This window comes from Fukomys damarensis, unplaced genomic scaffold, assembly GCF_012274545.1.
Source record: "Fukomys damarensis isolate Sample0158 unplaced genomic scaffold, DMR_v1.0_HiC HiC_scaffold_5, whole genome shotgun sequence".
Lineage (NCBI taxonomy): Eukaryota > Metazoa > Chordata > Mammalia > Rodentia > Bathyergidae > Fukomys > Fukomys damarensis.
Genome location: NW_022900917.1, coordinates 43,630,102 through 43,645,949, shown reverse-complemented (window position 1 = coordinate 43,645,949; position 15,848 = coordinate 43,630,102). Strand labels below are relative to the sequence as shown.

Here is a 15,848-nt window from a genome sequence, read left to right as displayed (position 1 = left end):
ACTGGGGATTGAACTCGGGTTGGGTTTTTGATCATAATTTCTGCTAAATGATTAGAACAAAGTTGTGGCTTTTTCCAAATTTGTGGTTAATGTTTCAGGAATGTTTTGTAAAAGGATAACAGTAATATCTTTGTTAAAAATTTGCAATGAAATATGTGAAGAATTTTCCATTTCTCTTTTGATACAGAATTGCACCTCTGCCTCCACCTCCTCTATTGCCACCTTTGGCTACTAACTATCGAACTCCTTATGATGATGCATACTATTTTTATGGTGCCAGAAATACTTTGGACCCCAGTCTTGCTTATTGTAAGTGATCTATAAACATCTTTTTCCAGTGATTTATTAAAAAAATTTGTTTTTTGTTAAGCAAAAGTGTATACATACATAACTTTGCTTAATTTGAGTATATTTGTTGACTTGAAAAGTCAATATTTGTATTAGTCCATTTTTATTACTGCAGTTAAATATTTGAAGCAGGCTATTTTATAAACAAAACAAGTTATTTTGGCTCACAGCTTTGGAGAGTTCAAAAAGCATGTACAGGGTCTGGCAAAGACAACGCCCCCATACACGCCTCACAGCACATCATAGCAGGAGCATGTCTTTGTATGGTGTCTCTTCCTCTTCTTATAAAGCCATCAGAATTCAATTGTGAACTCTACCCTAATAATCTAATCTAATCAGTTCTTAATGGTCACACCTATAAACACCATATCACATTAAGTTTTTACTCTCTTAACTATGTTAATGTAAGGCTTTGGTGATTAAAGGCCTGCTTGAATTCTGGAGGAGAAAACATACCATCACCTACTTAAAAACCATAGTTTATAGTTATTTCCTTTTTATCTGTATTTAAGAAACAACCTTTTGTGTTTTCTTATGTTATTCTATGGTAACTCCTAACCAAGGAGGAAATACTTACACTTTTCCTTAGGAAGCATTTTCATTATGTGCTGTTGAATGGGTACTCTGAAATAAATATTATTTTTTTTCTTTTAAGATGGCTCAGGAATGATGGGAGTACAGCCTGCAGCTTATGTTAGTGCTCCTGTCACCCAGCAACTAACGCAGCCTATTGTGTAAGTCATTATTTGAAAAAACAAATTCTTTATTCTGTTTTTTTTCCCCAATTTTTTGTTTATTATGTTAAAGTGCATATAATGTAAATTTTCCATCTTAACCAGTTTACTGTCTGAGGGATATTTAATTCATTCATTGTGATGCCATCTCTAGAATTCTCTCATCCTGTAAACTGAAACTTGGTATCCATTAAATAATAATGCGTTCTTCATACTCTGGCAGCCACCATTCTGTTAATGTCTCTGATTTCAACTACCACAAATACCTTATATGAATAGAATCATGCAATATTTGTCTTTTTCTAACTGCATTATTTCACTTAGCATAATGTTCTTAATTTTCATCAGTTTTATAGCATGTGTCACATTTCCTGAATAACAGTTCATTGTATATACCAGAAGTTTTTGCTTATTCATTCATGCATTAATAGACATTATAGTTGCTTCCTTATTCTTCCATATTCTTTTTTTCCTTTCTGTATTTTAACTGTTTTGAATAATGCTATTAGCATGAGTGTACAAGATCTATTTACAGACTTTTGAGTATATACTAAGAATGAAATTGCTAGGTCCCTCTTGAGCACAGTGACCACTGAGTTATGTGCCCGTCCCTTTTTACTTTTTTTTTTAATTTAAGGCAGGGTCTCGCTAAGCTGATCACAGTATGTCTTAGTTACTTTTTTCTCATTGCTAAGACAAAATACCTGACACCCAAAGTTAAAGAGGGGAAGTTTTATTTGGCTTACATTCAATTTCAGTCCATAATCGGCTGGCAACAAAGCAGGGTGGCAGAGTGGCAACAGTTCATGGCAGTGGAAGACAGCAAAATCAGTTAAGAGACCTTGACAGCATCTTTCTGCCCCTTTTGTCCCATCCAGATTACCAGGTTTAGGATAATGCCAAACCAATCACTCATGTGTACTGGTTTAGTAATCAGATGCCCTTAATCCCAGCATAACACACTCTAGATTCAGCTACCTCTGAAAAAGAAAGCCTCACCTTATCAGCATGAGGCTTTAGGGGGATATCTAAACACAAGCTGCAACATTCTTCCCCTGGCTCCCCAAAGACTCATGCACATCCCTTTATGCAAAAAAGCATTTAGTCTATCTCTAAAAGTTGCCAAAGTCCTAACAATTTCAGCATTGCTGAAAAGTCCAAGTCCAAAGTTGCCAATGAGATTTCAGATAAATTTTTAGCTGCAAGTCCCTGTATAAATGAAAAGAAAGTTAAACACTTCCAGCATTCAACGACACAAGATAGACATTTCCATTCCAAAAGTTACAAATGGGGATACAAAGGAATGGGACCAAAGCAAGTCCAAAATCCAGCAGGACAAACATTGTATTCCACAGTTCCACTTCCAGCATTCCCAGCAATCTGTGGCACGTTGTGAACTCCAAAGTCCTCAAGTGGCTCCACCGGGATGGCACTGCAGATGGTTGTAGCACCCACAGCTTTTCTCTTGGGCTGGTTCTGCTCTCCCCTTTCAGCTTTCCTCAGACAATCCACAAACCTGGCTTCTCCAATCTTCTTGCATCCCTACTGCATGTTTGGCTTCTCACAACTTCATGCACTGCCCTCTCATGGCAAACTGCCTGGCCTCTCAGGCCTTCTTCTGAAATCTGGGTAGAAGCTTTCCTGACCCCACAACTCTTCCATTCTGCATGCACCTAAAACCAGTGCCAAGTGGATGATGCCAAGGTTTGCTGCCAGCTGGAGCAATAACCAGGCTTCCTTCTCTCCTTGCTATAGGGGTTGAGTGCCTAGATTGCTGAGCACTCTGAATCCAATTCTGAGGAAAGATTCTCTAGGCTGCCACCATTCTTGCAACATGGCATGGCTGCTGTCATTATGGAACATGGTGCTCTTAGGCTTTCTTCTCAAAGCAATCTTGCACTTTTATAGTTTTCAGCCTGCGCAGGGTAGAGTCCTGCTGCTTCTTATAATGCCCTCAGGCTATCTTTTCTATTTTCCTGTTCCTTCTCAGTTTTCAAGATCTCTGCTCCATCTTTGCAGGCTGTAACTTTACTGGCACTTCCTTTTTGGCCAAACTCATAATGTTTTAAACCATTCTGCTGGGCTTTTTGTTCTTGATTTTCAACGTAAATCTGGCTAAAAGCCCCCAACAGTAACTATGCCACTGCCTCAAGATTAGACTGCTTTGAAATTTCTTCTGCCAGAGTAATTAGTCTGCTGTCCTTAATCTCAGTCACAGGCAGTCTCTGAACATGAGCAAAATACACACAAACTTTCTGCCAAGGCATAGCACACCTTGTCATGAGTCCAGCAGCTAATGCAGTCCTTCTGAGCAGAAATCTCCAGAGCCTTGTCTTTATTGACTTTCTGGTCTTCTGAGTTCTGACCAGAATCTCCCATATGGTGCAGCCTAAGGTGTTTCAGCTCTGCTTTCTCTGCCAGCATCTCAGAATCCTTCCAAACTTTCCCCCTTCCCACAAACTGTCCAAAGGGTCTTGAGTAATGTCACAACAATGACCCCACTCCTCTGGTGACAAATTTCTGACTTGTTACTTTTCTCTCTTTGCTGCAACAAAACACCTGACATCCAAAGTTAAAGGGAGAAAGGTTTATTTGGCTTACAATTCAAAGAGCCTTCAGTCCCTTATCTGTTGCCTGCAAGGCAGGGCAATATAACAAATGGAGGAATGAGACCACCCCAGCAGGCTAGTGAAAGCAAAGAGGTACAGGCTTTATTCACTTGGGCACAGAAGTGGACTGATGGTAAGCAAGAAGCCATCAACACTGAACAGAGAAAAGGCCGGAAGCATTATAATACATTGGAAGGTCTATCACATATGGGGATCACAGCAAATATTTGTAGTTGGGGTACATGCAATCAAAGCAGATGTATGGATATTTTTCAGGTGACTTCTTGGCATTGAAAAAGATACTGTACTCTGTAGTTGTTATCTCTATGTTGGGAACATCCCATCCTGTGTTCTGTTATCTGCTCTGAGATAGCATGGCTTTTATGGGCTGGGAGAGGGCACCTGCATCAGCTGCCTTTTTTTTGGCTTTTTGAGACAGGGTCTCACTATGTAATTAAGACAGATCTGGAACTAACTATGTAGTCCAGGCTGGTCTTGAACTCACAGCAATCATCCTGCCTCAGCCTCTTGAGTGCTGGGATTACAGGCGTGCGCCACCATACCTAGCTCGGCTGGTTGTTTTGTTGTGTATGTGTGTGTGTGTGTGTTTTTTATCTTGTCTAAGCTTGGAATTAAGAGAGCAGATGGGGATTTAGCTCAGTGATTCTGCCACCTGCTTCACAAGCACAAGGACCTGAGTTCTATCTCTGGTACAAAAAAAAATTAAAGAGCATATTCTTTAACCATTTGATCAGGTCAAGCCTGACAGGTGCCAGAGGAGCAGCAGTTCATGGTAGTAGAAGACAGCAAAAGCAACAAGAGACCTTAACAGCATCTTTCTGCCCCTTTTATCCCATCCAGACTTCTGGGATTAGGGTGGTGTGAAACCAGTCACTCACGTGTAGTGGTTGGTAGTCACATGCCCTTAATCCCAGTATCACTCACTCTAGATTCAGCCACCTCATCTGCATGAGCCTTTGGGAAGTCCATCTACATAGAAGCTATAACATGCTGGCCTTGAATTTGTGATCCTCTTGCCTCAGACTCCCAAGTGGTTGGGATTATTGGCGTCTGCCACCATGCCCAGTATCTTTGAATATTATGTCCTTTTATTTATTTTTTTGTGGGGGTTGTTTGAGGCCTACTCTTACTATAAAGTTCAGGTTGGCTGTGAATTTGTAGCAGTCCTCTTGTCTTGGCCTCCCAGTGCTGAAATTATGGGCATGCACCACCAAGCCTAAGTTGTTTATTGTTGTAGCTTTTTATTATATGTTTTGGAGATGAGTACTATATTAGATGCATGATTTGCAAATATTTTCCCCACTTTTTGGATTGCTTTTTTACTCTTGTTAATATTGTCTTTTATTACGTAGACATTTTAAATTTTTATGAAATCTGATTTGTGTATTTTTTATTATTGCCTATGTCCTTGGTGTCATATCCACAAAATCATTGTCATATCCAATGTTGTGAAGCTTTTGCCTTGTGTTTTAAATATTTTAAGGTTTTAGTTCTTATATTGAATTATTTTCAAGCTTTATGGTATTAAATGAAGGCTCAACTTCATTCTTTTATATGTGGTTATCCAGTTTTCCCAGCACTATTTGTCTTTTTCCTAATGTGAAAAATAATTTACTCATATATATTTGGGTTGTTTCTGGGCTCTCTGTGGTATTCCCTTGGTCCTTATGTCTGTCTTTATTATAGTACAGCACTGTTTTGATTACTGTAGCTTTGTTTGTTTTGTTTATGTTTTTTGGAGAAAGGGTCTCTGTGTAGTTCATGACAGCCTTGAACTCACTATGTAGCTCAGGTTGGCCTTGAATTTGAGGCTAGCCTCCTGTTTCAACCTCCTGAGTGCTTGGGCTATGGGCATGTACTGCCATACACAGCCAGTTCATGTAGTTTGAAAGTCTTCAAATCAAGAAATGTGAAGCCTTAAGCTTTGTTTTTCTTTTGTATTGTTTTGACTATTTGAGCTCCCTTGAGACTCCATATGAATTTTAGGATGGGCTTTTCTGTTTCTACAAGGAAAATTCATTGGAAATTTGATAGGGATTGCTTTGAATCTGTAGATTGCTTTGGATAATATTGACATTTTTAACAATATTGTCTTCTAACCCATTAATATTTTAGATGTATCCATTTATGTCTTGTTTAATTTGTTTCAGTGGTGTTTTATAGTTTATAGTCTTTTGCTTCTTTAGTTAATAGCTAAGTATTTTTATGTTATAAATGGAATTTTCATAATTTTTCGTTTTATACTGTTCATTGTTAGTGTGTTGAAATGCAACTGATTTTGGTATATTGACTTGTAATATTTACTTTTGCTGAATTCATTTATTATAGTAGTTTTTTTTAAGAGGAGGGTCTTTAGGGGTCTCTGCATATGTTATCCGTGAACTGAGCAATTTTTCTTCTTTTTTTCCAGTTTGGATGCCTTATATTTTCTTTTCTTGCTCAATTACTCTGGCTAGAAATTTCAGTACTACATAGAATAGAAGTAGCAAAAGTATTTGGGCATAGTGGCACTTGCCTATAATCCTAGCACTTGGGAAGCTGAGGCAGGCAGCTGCAAGTTTGAGGCCAGCATTGGTTAAATAGTGAGTTCAAGCCCACCCTGAATGTCATAGCATGACTCAGTCTCAAAACAATAACAAAAACCAAAACCAAAACCAAAAGAAAAAGTAGTAGGCATTCTTGTCTTGTTCATGTCTTTAATCATCTAAATGATAATAGAAGCAACCTATAATTCTTTTAGCTGTTTTTTTTTGCAGATGCAATTTATCTTTACATATGCTTTAGTATTTTAGCATAGTTTAATCTTTGTGTCATTTGGAAGGATGGTAAAGACTTTGATTAGATTTTAGCTTTTAATAAGGGTGGTTATGGTGTTATTTTTCTAGGATAATGCAGCAATGACTAAATGTTTAGGCACACAGGTATAACTTATTAAAATAATTGAGTAAAAAATTCAAAATGATGAAATATAGAAAAATTGTTTTATTACCTGTCTGATCCTTTTCAGTGTTGCAGATGGAATAAGTTAGGACTTTGCTTAATTAAAAAAAAAAGGGTCGGGGAGAAGCATAGAGAAAAGTTTAGGGTGCATTTTTTTTTTCTTCATTACAGGGTCTTGAGCCCAGGGTTTCTGCGCTGAGAAACCTTTTTGGAGACACTTAGCTCTTTTCTGTTTTTTGAGACAGGGTTTCACTGAGTCACTAAATTGCCTTGTCACTAGGTCTTTGCTTTAGTGATAATGGAAGTAAAGCAGCAGTATGAATTTTTAGACAAAATCTTTAATTAAAAGGTAAGAGAATATAAAGTGGATAATACCTCTAACAAAGCTCAAGTTAGTCCCCTAACAAAGTAAAGTGAAATAGGAAAAAGGCTTCAGTCTGAGAAATGCAAATGAGCAGAGGTGTGACAAGGTGGATCAGACTAGCCCCTTCACAAAAGGACTGGTCCCAGTTTTATGGGGTAGAGTGGTCTGCTTGGGCCTGGTCAATTACTGTCTCAGTCCTAATTTTGTAGCTCTGCAGAAAGCCTCATTAGTTGAGGGGTAATTTGGTTCCTGTAAAATGACTGCCTCTGTTTCTGGCAGTTTCAGTCATGTGAGGCTCTACTTTTCTTGAGACCTGGGTGATTACAGGATTAGACTGATGGCTGGAGACATCTAGGTGTTGATCCAAGGGTGGGGTGTGGGCATGGGAAGTAGTTCTGGAAATGAATGTTATAAAAGCTAGTAATTGGATATCTCTGCAAATATTGAAAAGTACTTTAATTACTCATCTCTTGGTACATTCACTCTTCAAGGGAGATGAGAGATTAGGTAAATTTAGGGCTAATCAACCTTGTTTTGTCAACTCTTCCTGAATGATTAACTCACAGGAATTCCAAGTTTTAAGGTAATAAAATATACAAAAATGAAAGTCAAGCTTTATTTTGTTTTTAGTTTTGTTTTTAGTTACTAGATATTTGTAGTCTCAAATGAAGAGTCATTGAACTTAATAAAAACTGGTTTTTAAAGCCTTGGTATGGTGTTACATGCTTGTAATCCTAGTACTCTGTAAGGCCAGTGCAAGAAGATTGCAAGTTTGAACCTAGCTTGGGCAATTTAACAACCTAGGGATACCTTGTCTCAAAAAAAAAAAAAAAAAAAAAAGATTAAAAGAAACTAGGTTATAGCTCAATTTGAAATTCTTGGCTTCAATCTCTACTACTGTAAAACAAGGCAGAAAACCACTTTTAGCCCTGAATGGCTCAGAAGAAAACAAACTGTGCTTTTAATGAGGTTAAGGGCTCAGGAGTTTGTTTTTTGTTCCCATAATATAGTTTTTGACATTACATTACATTTACATTAGTTAGATCCTCTTTCAAAACAGTTGTAGGAAATGACAGTTTCTTTAAAAAGTTACTCTCTCATTGCTGAGACAAAACACCCAATGCTCACAAGTTAAAGGAGAGGTTTATTTTGGTTCACAGTTCAAAAAGGTTTCAGCCTGTAGTCAGCTGACTCTAAGACAAGGTGGCATGTTAGAGGGCGTGGTGGAGAAGAAACAGTCCATAGCATGTTAGGAAGGAAGTAGCAGCAGCACTGAGCCTTCTTTTTTTTTTGTTTATCCCATCCAGGCTACAAGCCTATTGGTTGGTGCCACCTACACCCAGTGTGGGATTTCCCATTATCCACACCCAGCACTATGCTAAACCTATCAGTAGACTAATGTAGTTATCACAAACCCGTAATTCAGTGACATCCCAAAAGCGCCCCACCTATGAGGTTTTTGGGGGGACGTCTACATATAAGCCCTAACACCATATAATACTGCAGTTCCATTCCTATGTATATAATTAAGATAATTAAAAATATATGTATATGCAAATATTTGTTTGTAAATATTCATAGTAGTGCAGGAGATTAGGGTGTGGCAAACTGGCTGAGCAAGTGGGCATGACCTGTCAATAACAGTGATCCAGGAAATGCATAGCAAAACGGTTCCCAAAGCCTTGTATCTAAGGACGCATTAGAGAATGCCATCTTCAGTTCTTCTCAGGAGAACTCAAGCAGGTGTTTGATAGTACAGTTTAGATCTGATGTCAGCTTGAGGAGTGGGGCATACAGAAAATGGCTGCCATTTAGCTCTCAGTTGTGTTCTGTCTTTCACAGTGTGAAAGACTGCAGAGAATGTTTCTTTTCCTACCGTTTTTTTTTTTTTTTTTGGGACAGGGTCTCACTATGTAGTTAAGACTGACCCGGAACTCACTATGCAGCCCAGGCTGGTCTCGAACTCACAATCTTCCTGCCTCAGCCTCCTGAGTGCTGCGATTATAGGCATGCAACACCATGCCCAGCTCTTTTCCTACCTTTAATAAATGTAAATCCGTGCTACCTTTTGTGCTTGTCTTGACCAAGTCTTTGTTCAGGATAGAAAGAACCTAAAAAACACCTCTAGAAAGAGACCCCAGAATCAGAACCTGGTAACAATAGCATTATTCCTAACAGCCAAAAAATGGAAATGATTCAAATGTCCATCAGTTTGTGAATGGGTAAACAAATATTTTATATCTGTACATGAAGTAATACCAATAGAAAGGATTGAACTACTGATATAACATACATTAATCTCAAAAATATTATGCTCGGTGAAGGAATCTATATGTGTTGTATCATTTAGTTTATATGAAATGTCCAGAAAGAGCAAATCTATAGACACAGAAATCAGGCTACTTGGTGATTGCTTGGGGTAAGGGTGAGAGCAGGGATTGGGTTGGAATGGGTATAAGGGGTATTTTTTGGGTAATAATTGCATTACCACAACTTGCTAAATTAAAAAAAGTCATTGAACTATATATTTAACACACCTCCCTTTTTTTCATCTGCATCTGACTACAAACAATTTGGGCACATAGTGTGAGTTAGAAGATAGGAAGAATAATGAACGAAATAGATACGCAGAGAATCTGTTCATCATGTAATTTATAGCCAGTATATTTGTTCTGAAAAAGTTTTGGCTCTCTTAAGAAATGTTCTGAATCCACTGTGACAGTAAATCAAATATTAAAGATAATAAGTTGAATAGATTAAATATGGAAATATTTTAAGTGATGCTGCTTTTGGAGATGAGAAAGCCTTTTTTTAAAAAATTATTTTTGGTGCTGGGGATCAAACTCAGGACCTTGAGCTTGTGAGGCAGGCAGTGGAACCATTGAGCTAAATCCCTGGCCCTGAGAAAGCTTTTATTTGGAACAGTTAGACTTTTCACTCTAATTATATTGTTTTATTTTGGAAATGGTTAGAAAGAAATTTTATTAAAATGTTAAGTTATTATCATGTTACTTGAGGAACTTCAGGATTTTTCTGTTTGTTCAAAAAAGTGCTTAAGCCATGTATGTACTGCTTGGTGAATTATTATAGGATATTTTCACTCCCATGTAACAGCTACCTAGGTCAAGAAATAGACCAGTGAATTTGAAAATTTCATGGATTGTCAAAGCAGAGGCAGAAGGGGGAGAGCTTAGGAAAGGGTTACTTGCTTAAGCTTAGCTCTTCGATTTAAAGAGAAAATTCAACCCTCCCACTTACTTGTGGTATTGAGAATTGAAAGCAGGCCCTCATACTTGCTAAGCCAAAACTCTACCACTCAGTTACATCCTCAGTACCTTCTCCCCCACCCCCTTTGATTTTGAAGCTGGTCATGGTGACATACACCTGTAATTCCAGCACTCTGGGAAGGCTGGGGCTCTGGGAAGATTACTGGCCTAGCCTGGGGAATGTAACAACTTAGTGAGACCCTGTTTCAAAATAAATTAAAATGATCTGAGAATTTCACTCAGTGTGAAGGCCCTGGGCTCATTCCTCAGTACACAGACAGAAAAACAAGCCAATTTTGAGTCAGAATCTTGTGATTTTGCCCAGGCTGACCTCTTAACTTTTGATCCTTCTTCCTCAGTCTCCTGAGTAGCTATGATTATATGTGTGTGCTACCATGGCTATCTCCATTTCTATTTTAAATTTTTTTTTGTGCCATGCTATTTCAAATGACTGTTGCATTTTCTTCTTGAATTTTCTTATTCTTGAATAATTTCAATTCAAATTAATTGTTTATTTGATGTAGGAATACAGTTGGACAGAATGAACTGAAAATTGCAAGTGATCCAGTGGTAAATTCAGGATTGATTTTTGAAGATAAACCAAAACCTTCCAAACAGTCACTTCAGTCTTACCAAGAAGCTTTGCAGCAGCAGGTATTCACTCATTCATTTAATGTTGAATATCTTATTTGTTAGCACAGCGGTCCTTTAGAAGTCAGTGTGGCACAGAAAGAAAAATGCCGGTTAAGTGTGATTCAACTCTATAAGATTTGATGTAGATATACTTGAATGCTATTGGAAGCATAGGATAGGAAGAGTAATTGTTTGGGCAACTGGGAAGACTTCACGTGGTCATTAATACGTTAGATGATGATGTTGTGTGATGAATAGGTTAGATATTGTATATTCATGGAATGATTTGAAAGAAAGAACTAGAGAGTTAGGTTGTGCTGGATTATAAAGGACTAGGTAATTAAGGGGCTTTCAATTTCATCCTTTTATAACAGCTAAAGGAAGGGAATTTTAAGCCAAAAGAAAAAGAATTACTTGATCAGATTTGTCTTTCAGGAAGATGACTGATTGTGGTGTGGATGATTGAGAAAGAGATGTAGCATAGAGATTTCTTAGTAAACTGTGGAGGTAACTCAGCCAAGAGGTGTTAAGTCCCTGCAGTGGATGGAGAAATAGTGTGCACACTGAAGAAATAATTCTACGGCTTCATTGACAGGATGTGGATATAGGGAATGAAAAAGAACAGAAGGATTATAGATGCTTTTGGGTACTCTAATCTAAGAGAATAATGAGGGTATAAACCAAAATAGGGAGTATATGTAGCAGAACATGTTTAGGAAAGAGGATGATGGGTTCTGTTTGAAGAGTGTTTACTTAAGAGAGACTATTAAATATATGGGTTTTGGGGGACAATCCTCTTATCTTTGAGAGGGCCCTGGGACTCTTCCTATGGATATATACTTAAACTGAGGTTAAATATATACTGAGGTTTTTGTAGAATCACACTTAGATTTTTTCTGAATATACTTTTATTCAACTTTTACATGGGAAAAGAAGCCTTCTTGAAAGAATGATCTTTAAAATTATAGATTTACATCTTTTTTGTATGTTAGAAATCTAATGAATATTGAATTTTGAATTCAAACTTTGAATAAGCATATTAAAAACACCACTGACAAAACTAGATTTCTCAACTCTAGAAGTAATTTTGGGTATGTGTGCACTCATGCTAGAGTGAAAGGGTAATTAAATTTACTATGACTGTGTTTTTGAGTTTAAAAGTGACTTTATAGAATATGGATTTTCATTCCTTGCCTATTCGTATGTCTCTAGAGAAGAATCCTGTGTTTACACCTGGTGATAATAAGAATAGATTTTTCTGAGTGCTTTCATAAAGCTGTACTTAAAGTAATCTAGCACTATCCCAGAAGTGTTGAACATTTATTTCTCTGAATTCTGATTCTATGTTTGTCCAGGGTGAGTAGGTGTGGTGAATTAGGGAGTAGACTTTGTGGTTGGGCAGTTACAGTGGAAGGGCAGATAGAAGATGAGCGAGACCCTAGTGGTTCTGTGGAACTGGTGAAGTTAAGAAGAGAATGGCTCTGGTAGAAGTTGGGGGAGAGAAGGAGGAGCTGGTTGAGTCTCAGATGGCTGCATTAGCTAGAAAGTCCTCTGGTGGCATGCTTTATGGGGAACAGTGGTTATAGCCATTTAAATGCTTTTGAGTATTACATATATTTGTGATTTTATTCTGGAGAGTATTCTGGAGAGTATACTGGAGAGATTTTATACTGAAAAGTATCTCCAGGTTTTTTTTTCCTAATCAGAAAAATAAAATATCTTGTATCACCAACCTCTTTATTAGCATACTTGTCAGCTCTTACTTAAAATGCATCTTATCTTATCAAGATTCGAGAAAGAGAAGAGAGAAGGAAGAAAGAACGTGAAGAAAAAGAAAAATATGAAGCTAAACTGGAAGCTGAAATGAAAATTTATATCCCCTGGGGGAAAAGTGGAGGTGGTGCTCCTTTGAGGGATGCAAAAGGAAATTTGATAAGTATGCTTGTTTAAATTATTTTTAACTTTTTAAAAGAGTGGAGAGTAGACAGAGATGAGAATCATTTGAAATAAACCTTTCATTTACTTTCATTACAAATTTTTCATCATCTGATAGAATCCTAACTGCAGAGAAAAGTTCGTCTTAATTGGTGTTTACCCAAACTAGGACCTAGAATAATTGATTTTTAGTAAAACTAATAAAACTCACATTACAAGTTTTTGTGTGTTTTTTAGATTAATAATACATCTTAAAAACAAATGTACTGGAATAGCTGTGGGGAAAAATCTTGATTTTAATTCATAATTGGAAGATACCTGCTCAATGCAAGATATTTGAAAAAAAATTTTGATCTCAGAATTTTCTGCTAGCTTGTGGATTTATGTTAATTTATCTTTCATGTATCTAATAATGATACAACACAAAAAAAAAGAAAAAGAGTTTAAATAACTTGCATATATTAAAATAGATCTGACTAGTTTGTAGCTAAGCAGAATAAAAGCAAAGTAAAGATAATGGGCTTTGAAAATTATTAAATATGAGAAAGGATAATTGAAAATATCTTTTAAAATGTTGACTCCATATACTCTTAAGATAGTACATATTATAGGGATAAGTGATGGAATGAGATTTACATGTATTCTTATGTATTATGAATTTTATTACTTGTTAAATATATATTTTTAAAGATACATGAGGTGTGATCAGATAATACTATGAATGTTTAAATTAAAAAAAATTATTTCAGTAAAAGATACATTGCTATTAATTCCCCCCAAAATACTCCAGTTAATGAAAAGTACTGTTACTTAAATGGCTGTTAATGAAAACAAATTCTCAGAGCCACAAATTCTCAGAGGTTAAAGGCATTGTGATACTTCTCACTTATGTCACATTCTGATACTAATATCAAGAAATGACTCAGGAATCTGATACCTCTTTCTTTGTGTCACTGCTCCATTTTAGAATCTTTTAATTCTAGCTGAACACACTAGATATGGTGGCTAGCTTGAAAAAGTTGGTTCTGGCCTAGAAGTGGAAGAATATCACTTTTGACTTCATTTTATTACTCACACCAAGCTGTAGGAAGATCATAGCTTGAGTGGCTGGAAAATTTAGGTTTCTGTATGCCTAGGAGAAGAACCCAGAGTTGATAAGCATAAGCATATCATTAGTGTCTGCTGTAGGAACTCTAAATTGTGAATTGATACAAATAAACTAGTTACCATGATAAAGGTACTCCAGTGACTGAAACATTGGAAATAGAGTCATTTCCTAGAATTTTTAAGGCTAAGATTATTTCCAGTTCAAACAGTACAGTTATGGTATTCTGTGTATATTTAATTGGTAGAAATGAATAGAGAAAGTGTGGATTATTGAATTATAAAATGTTGCTTTAGTAATGCTTGACCTAGCAGGAATTGGAAAACTTCTCTGAGATGTCTATTTTTAGCAGTAATGTGTATTTTGCTTATTTAATACTGTAGCTATGCCAGAAAAGATATACTATTTTATCAAACACAATAATATTCTTTTATAAATAATATATTAAAAAGAAATAAATGTAATATTAAGGAGTATTAGTTTTGTATGTGGGGATTAGATTTTAGAGAAAGAGGAAGCATAGTTTTTTGTATTATTATATTTCAAATGTATAATAAGGGGCAGTGTGATAACCATGACCAAGTATTTCCTATACTTTATTTTGTCTAACTTTAATTCTTCAGCTGTTTTTTTGTTTGTTTGTTTTGTTTTTTGTTTTTTGGGACAGGGTCTCACTATGTAGTTGAGATTGACCTGGAACTCACTATGTAGCCCAGGCAGGTCTTGAACAGTGATCCTCCTGCCTCAGCCTCCCGAGTGCTGGGATTATAGGCATGTGCCACCACTCCCGGCTACAGCTGGTTTTTCTTATTAGTCTTCTTGTTCATTTTTTGTATTTGTTCATTTTGAAATTAAAGAAATAGAATCTTTACTCTTACCTCTTCAAAATTTCTTTTTAAAGGAAAGTAGTTATTAATGAAACATCAAAATCTGTTGTTCTTATAACTGTAAAGAGCATCAACCCTTTTAAATACCTCTTATTTTATTTTTATCATACTTACATTTTTCTTTTCAGTTATTTATTCATTGAAGTTCTTTATTAAATTCCCATAAAGACACATATATTGTAAAGTCTTTCAGTGTATGAATGGATAACAAATTTTGGTATATCCATATAGTGGGATACAATAAGAAATAATAAACTGTTGATGCATACTACTTGGAAGACTCTCACAGGGATTACAGCAGGCGGGAGAAACCCTTCTCTGAAGATTACTTATACATGAATGTTTCTATTACATGACATTTAGAACTGTAGGGAAGGGTAACAAATCAGTGTTTGCCAGGAATTGTGGATTGGGAAATGAAATAACTTTAAAGCAATAGCATGATGAAACTTTTTTGGGTAATGGAACTTTTTTGTATCTCGATTATAGTGCTGCTTGTTTGTTTGTTTTGGTTTTTTGAGACAGAGTCTCACTATGTAGCTGATACTGACCTTGAACTCACTGTGTAGCCCAGGCTGGTCTTGAACTCACAGCGATCCTCCTGCCTCAGCCTCCCAAGTGTTGGGATTACAGGCATGCACCATCACGCCTGGCCTCGATTATAGTGATGTTATGTGAAACTCTATATGAGTTAAAATTTTAAAAAAACTGTTCACCAACATAAAATAGTAAAAATAAAAACATTAAAATGAAAAACTTAGGGCTGGGGATTTAGTTCAGTGGTTCTGCCTGCCTTTCAAGCACAAGGTCCTGAGTTCAGTCCCCAGTACCAAAAAATAAAATAAAAAAGGCCATGGATTCCCAAGTTCAATCCCCAGTACCAGAAAGAAAAAAAAAAAAAAAAAAAAAAAATTGCAACATCATTTCCACTGTTTAATTTTAGAAAATTTTATTGTCCCCAAAAGAAATCCCAGGCCCCTTAGCAATCATGCCCCATTTTCTCTCA

General features: G+C 36.4%; 1 protein-coding gene across 7 annotated transcripts in view; it reads left to right on the top strand.

Moving 5' to 3' along the window:
* Cspp1 (centrosome and spindle pole associated protein 1) overlaps positions 1 to 15,848 on the top strand; it is a 135,391-nt gene that overhangs the window by 65,754 nt on the left and 53,789 nt on the right. For all 7 annotated transcript variants that reach the window (XM_010611467.3, XM_033760626.1, XM_010611468.3 and 4 more), the window contains 4 exons: positions 188 to 309; positions 1,004 to 1,082; positions 10,807 to 10,936; positions 12,704 to 12,851. In XM_010611467.3, coding sequence (XP_010609769.1) covers positions 188 to 309; positions 1,004 to 1,082; positions 10,807 to 10,936; positions 12,704 to 12,851 — 479 coding nt within the window. The remainder of the gene's footprint in view (positions 1 to 187; positions 310 to 1,003; positions 1,083 to 10,806; positions 10,937 to 12,703; positions 12,852 to 15,848) is intronic.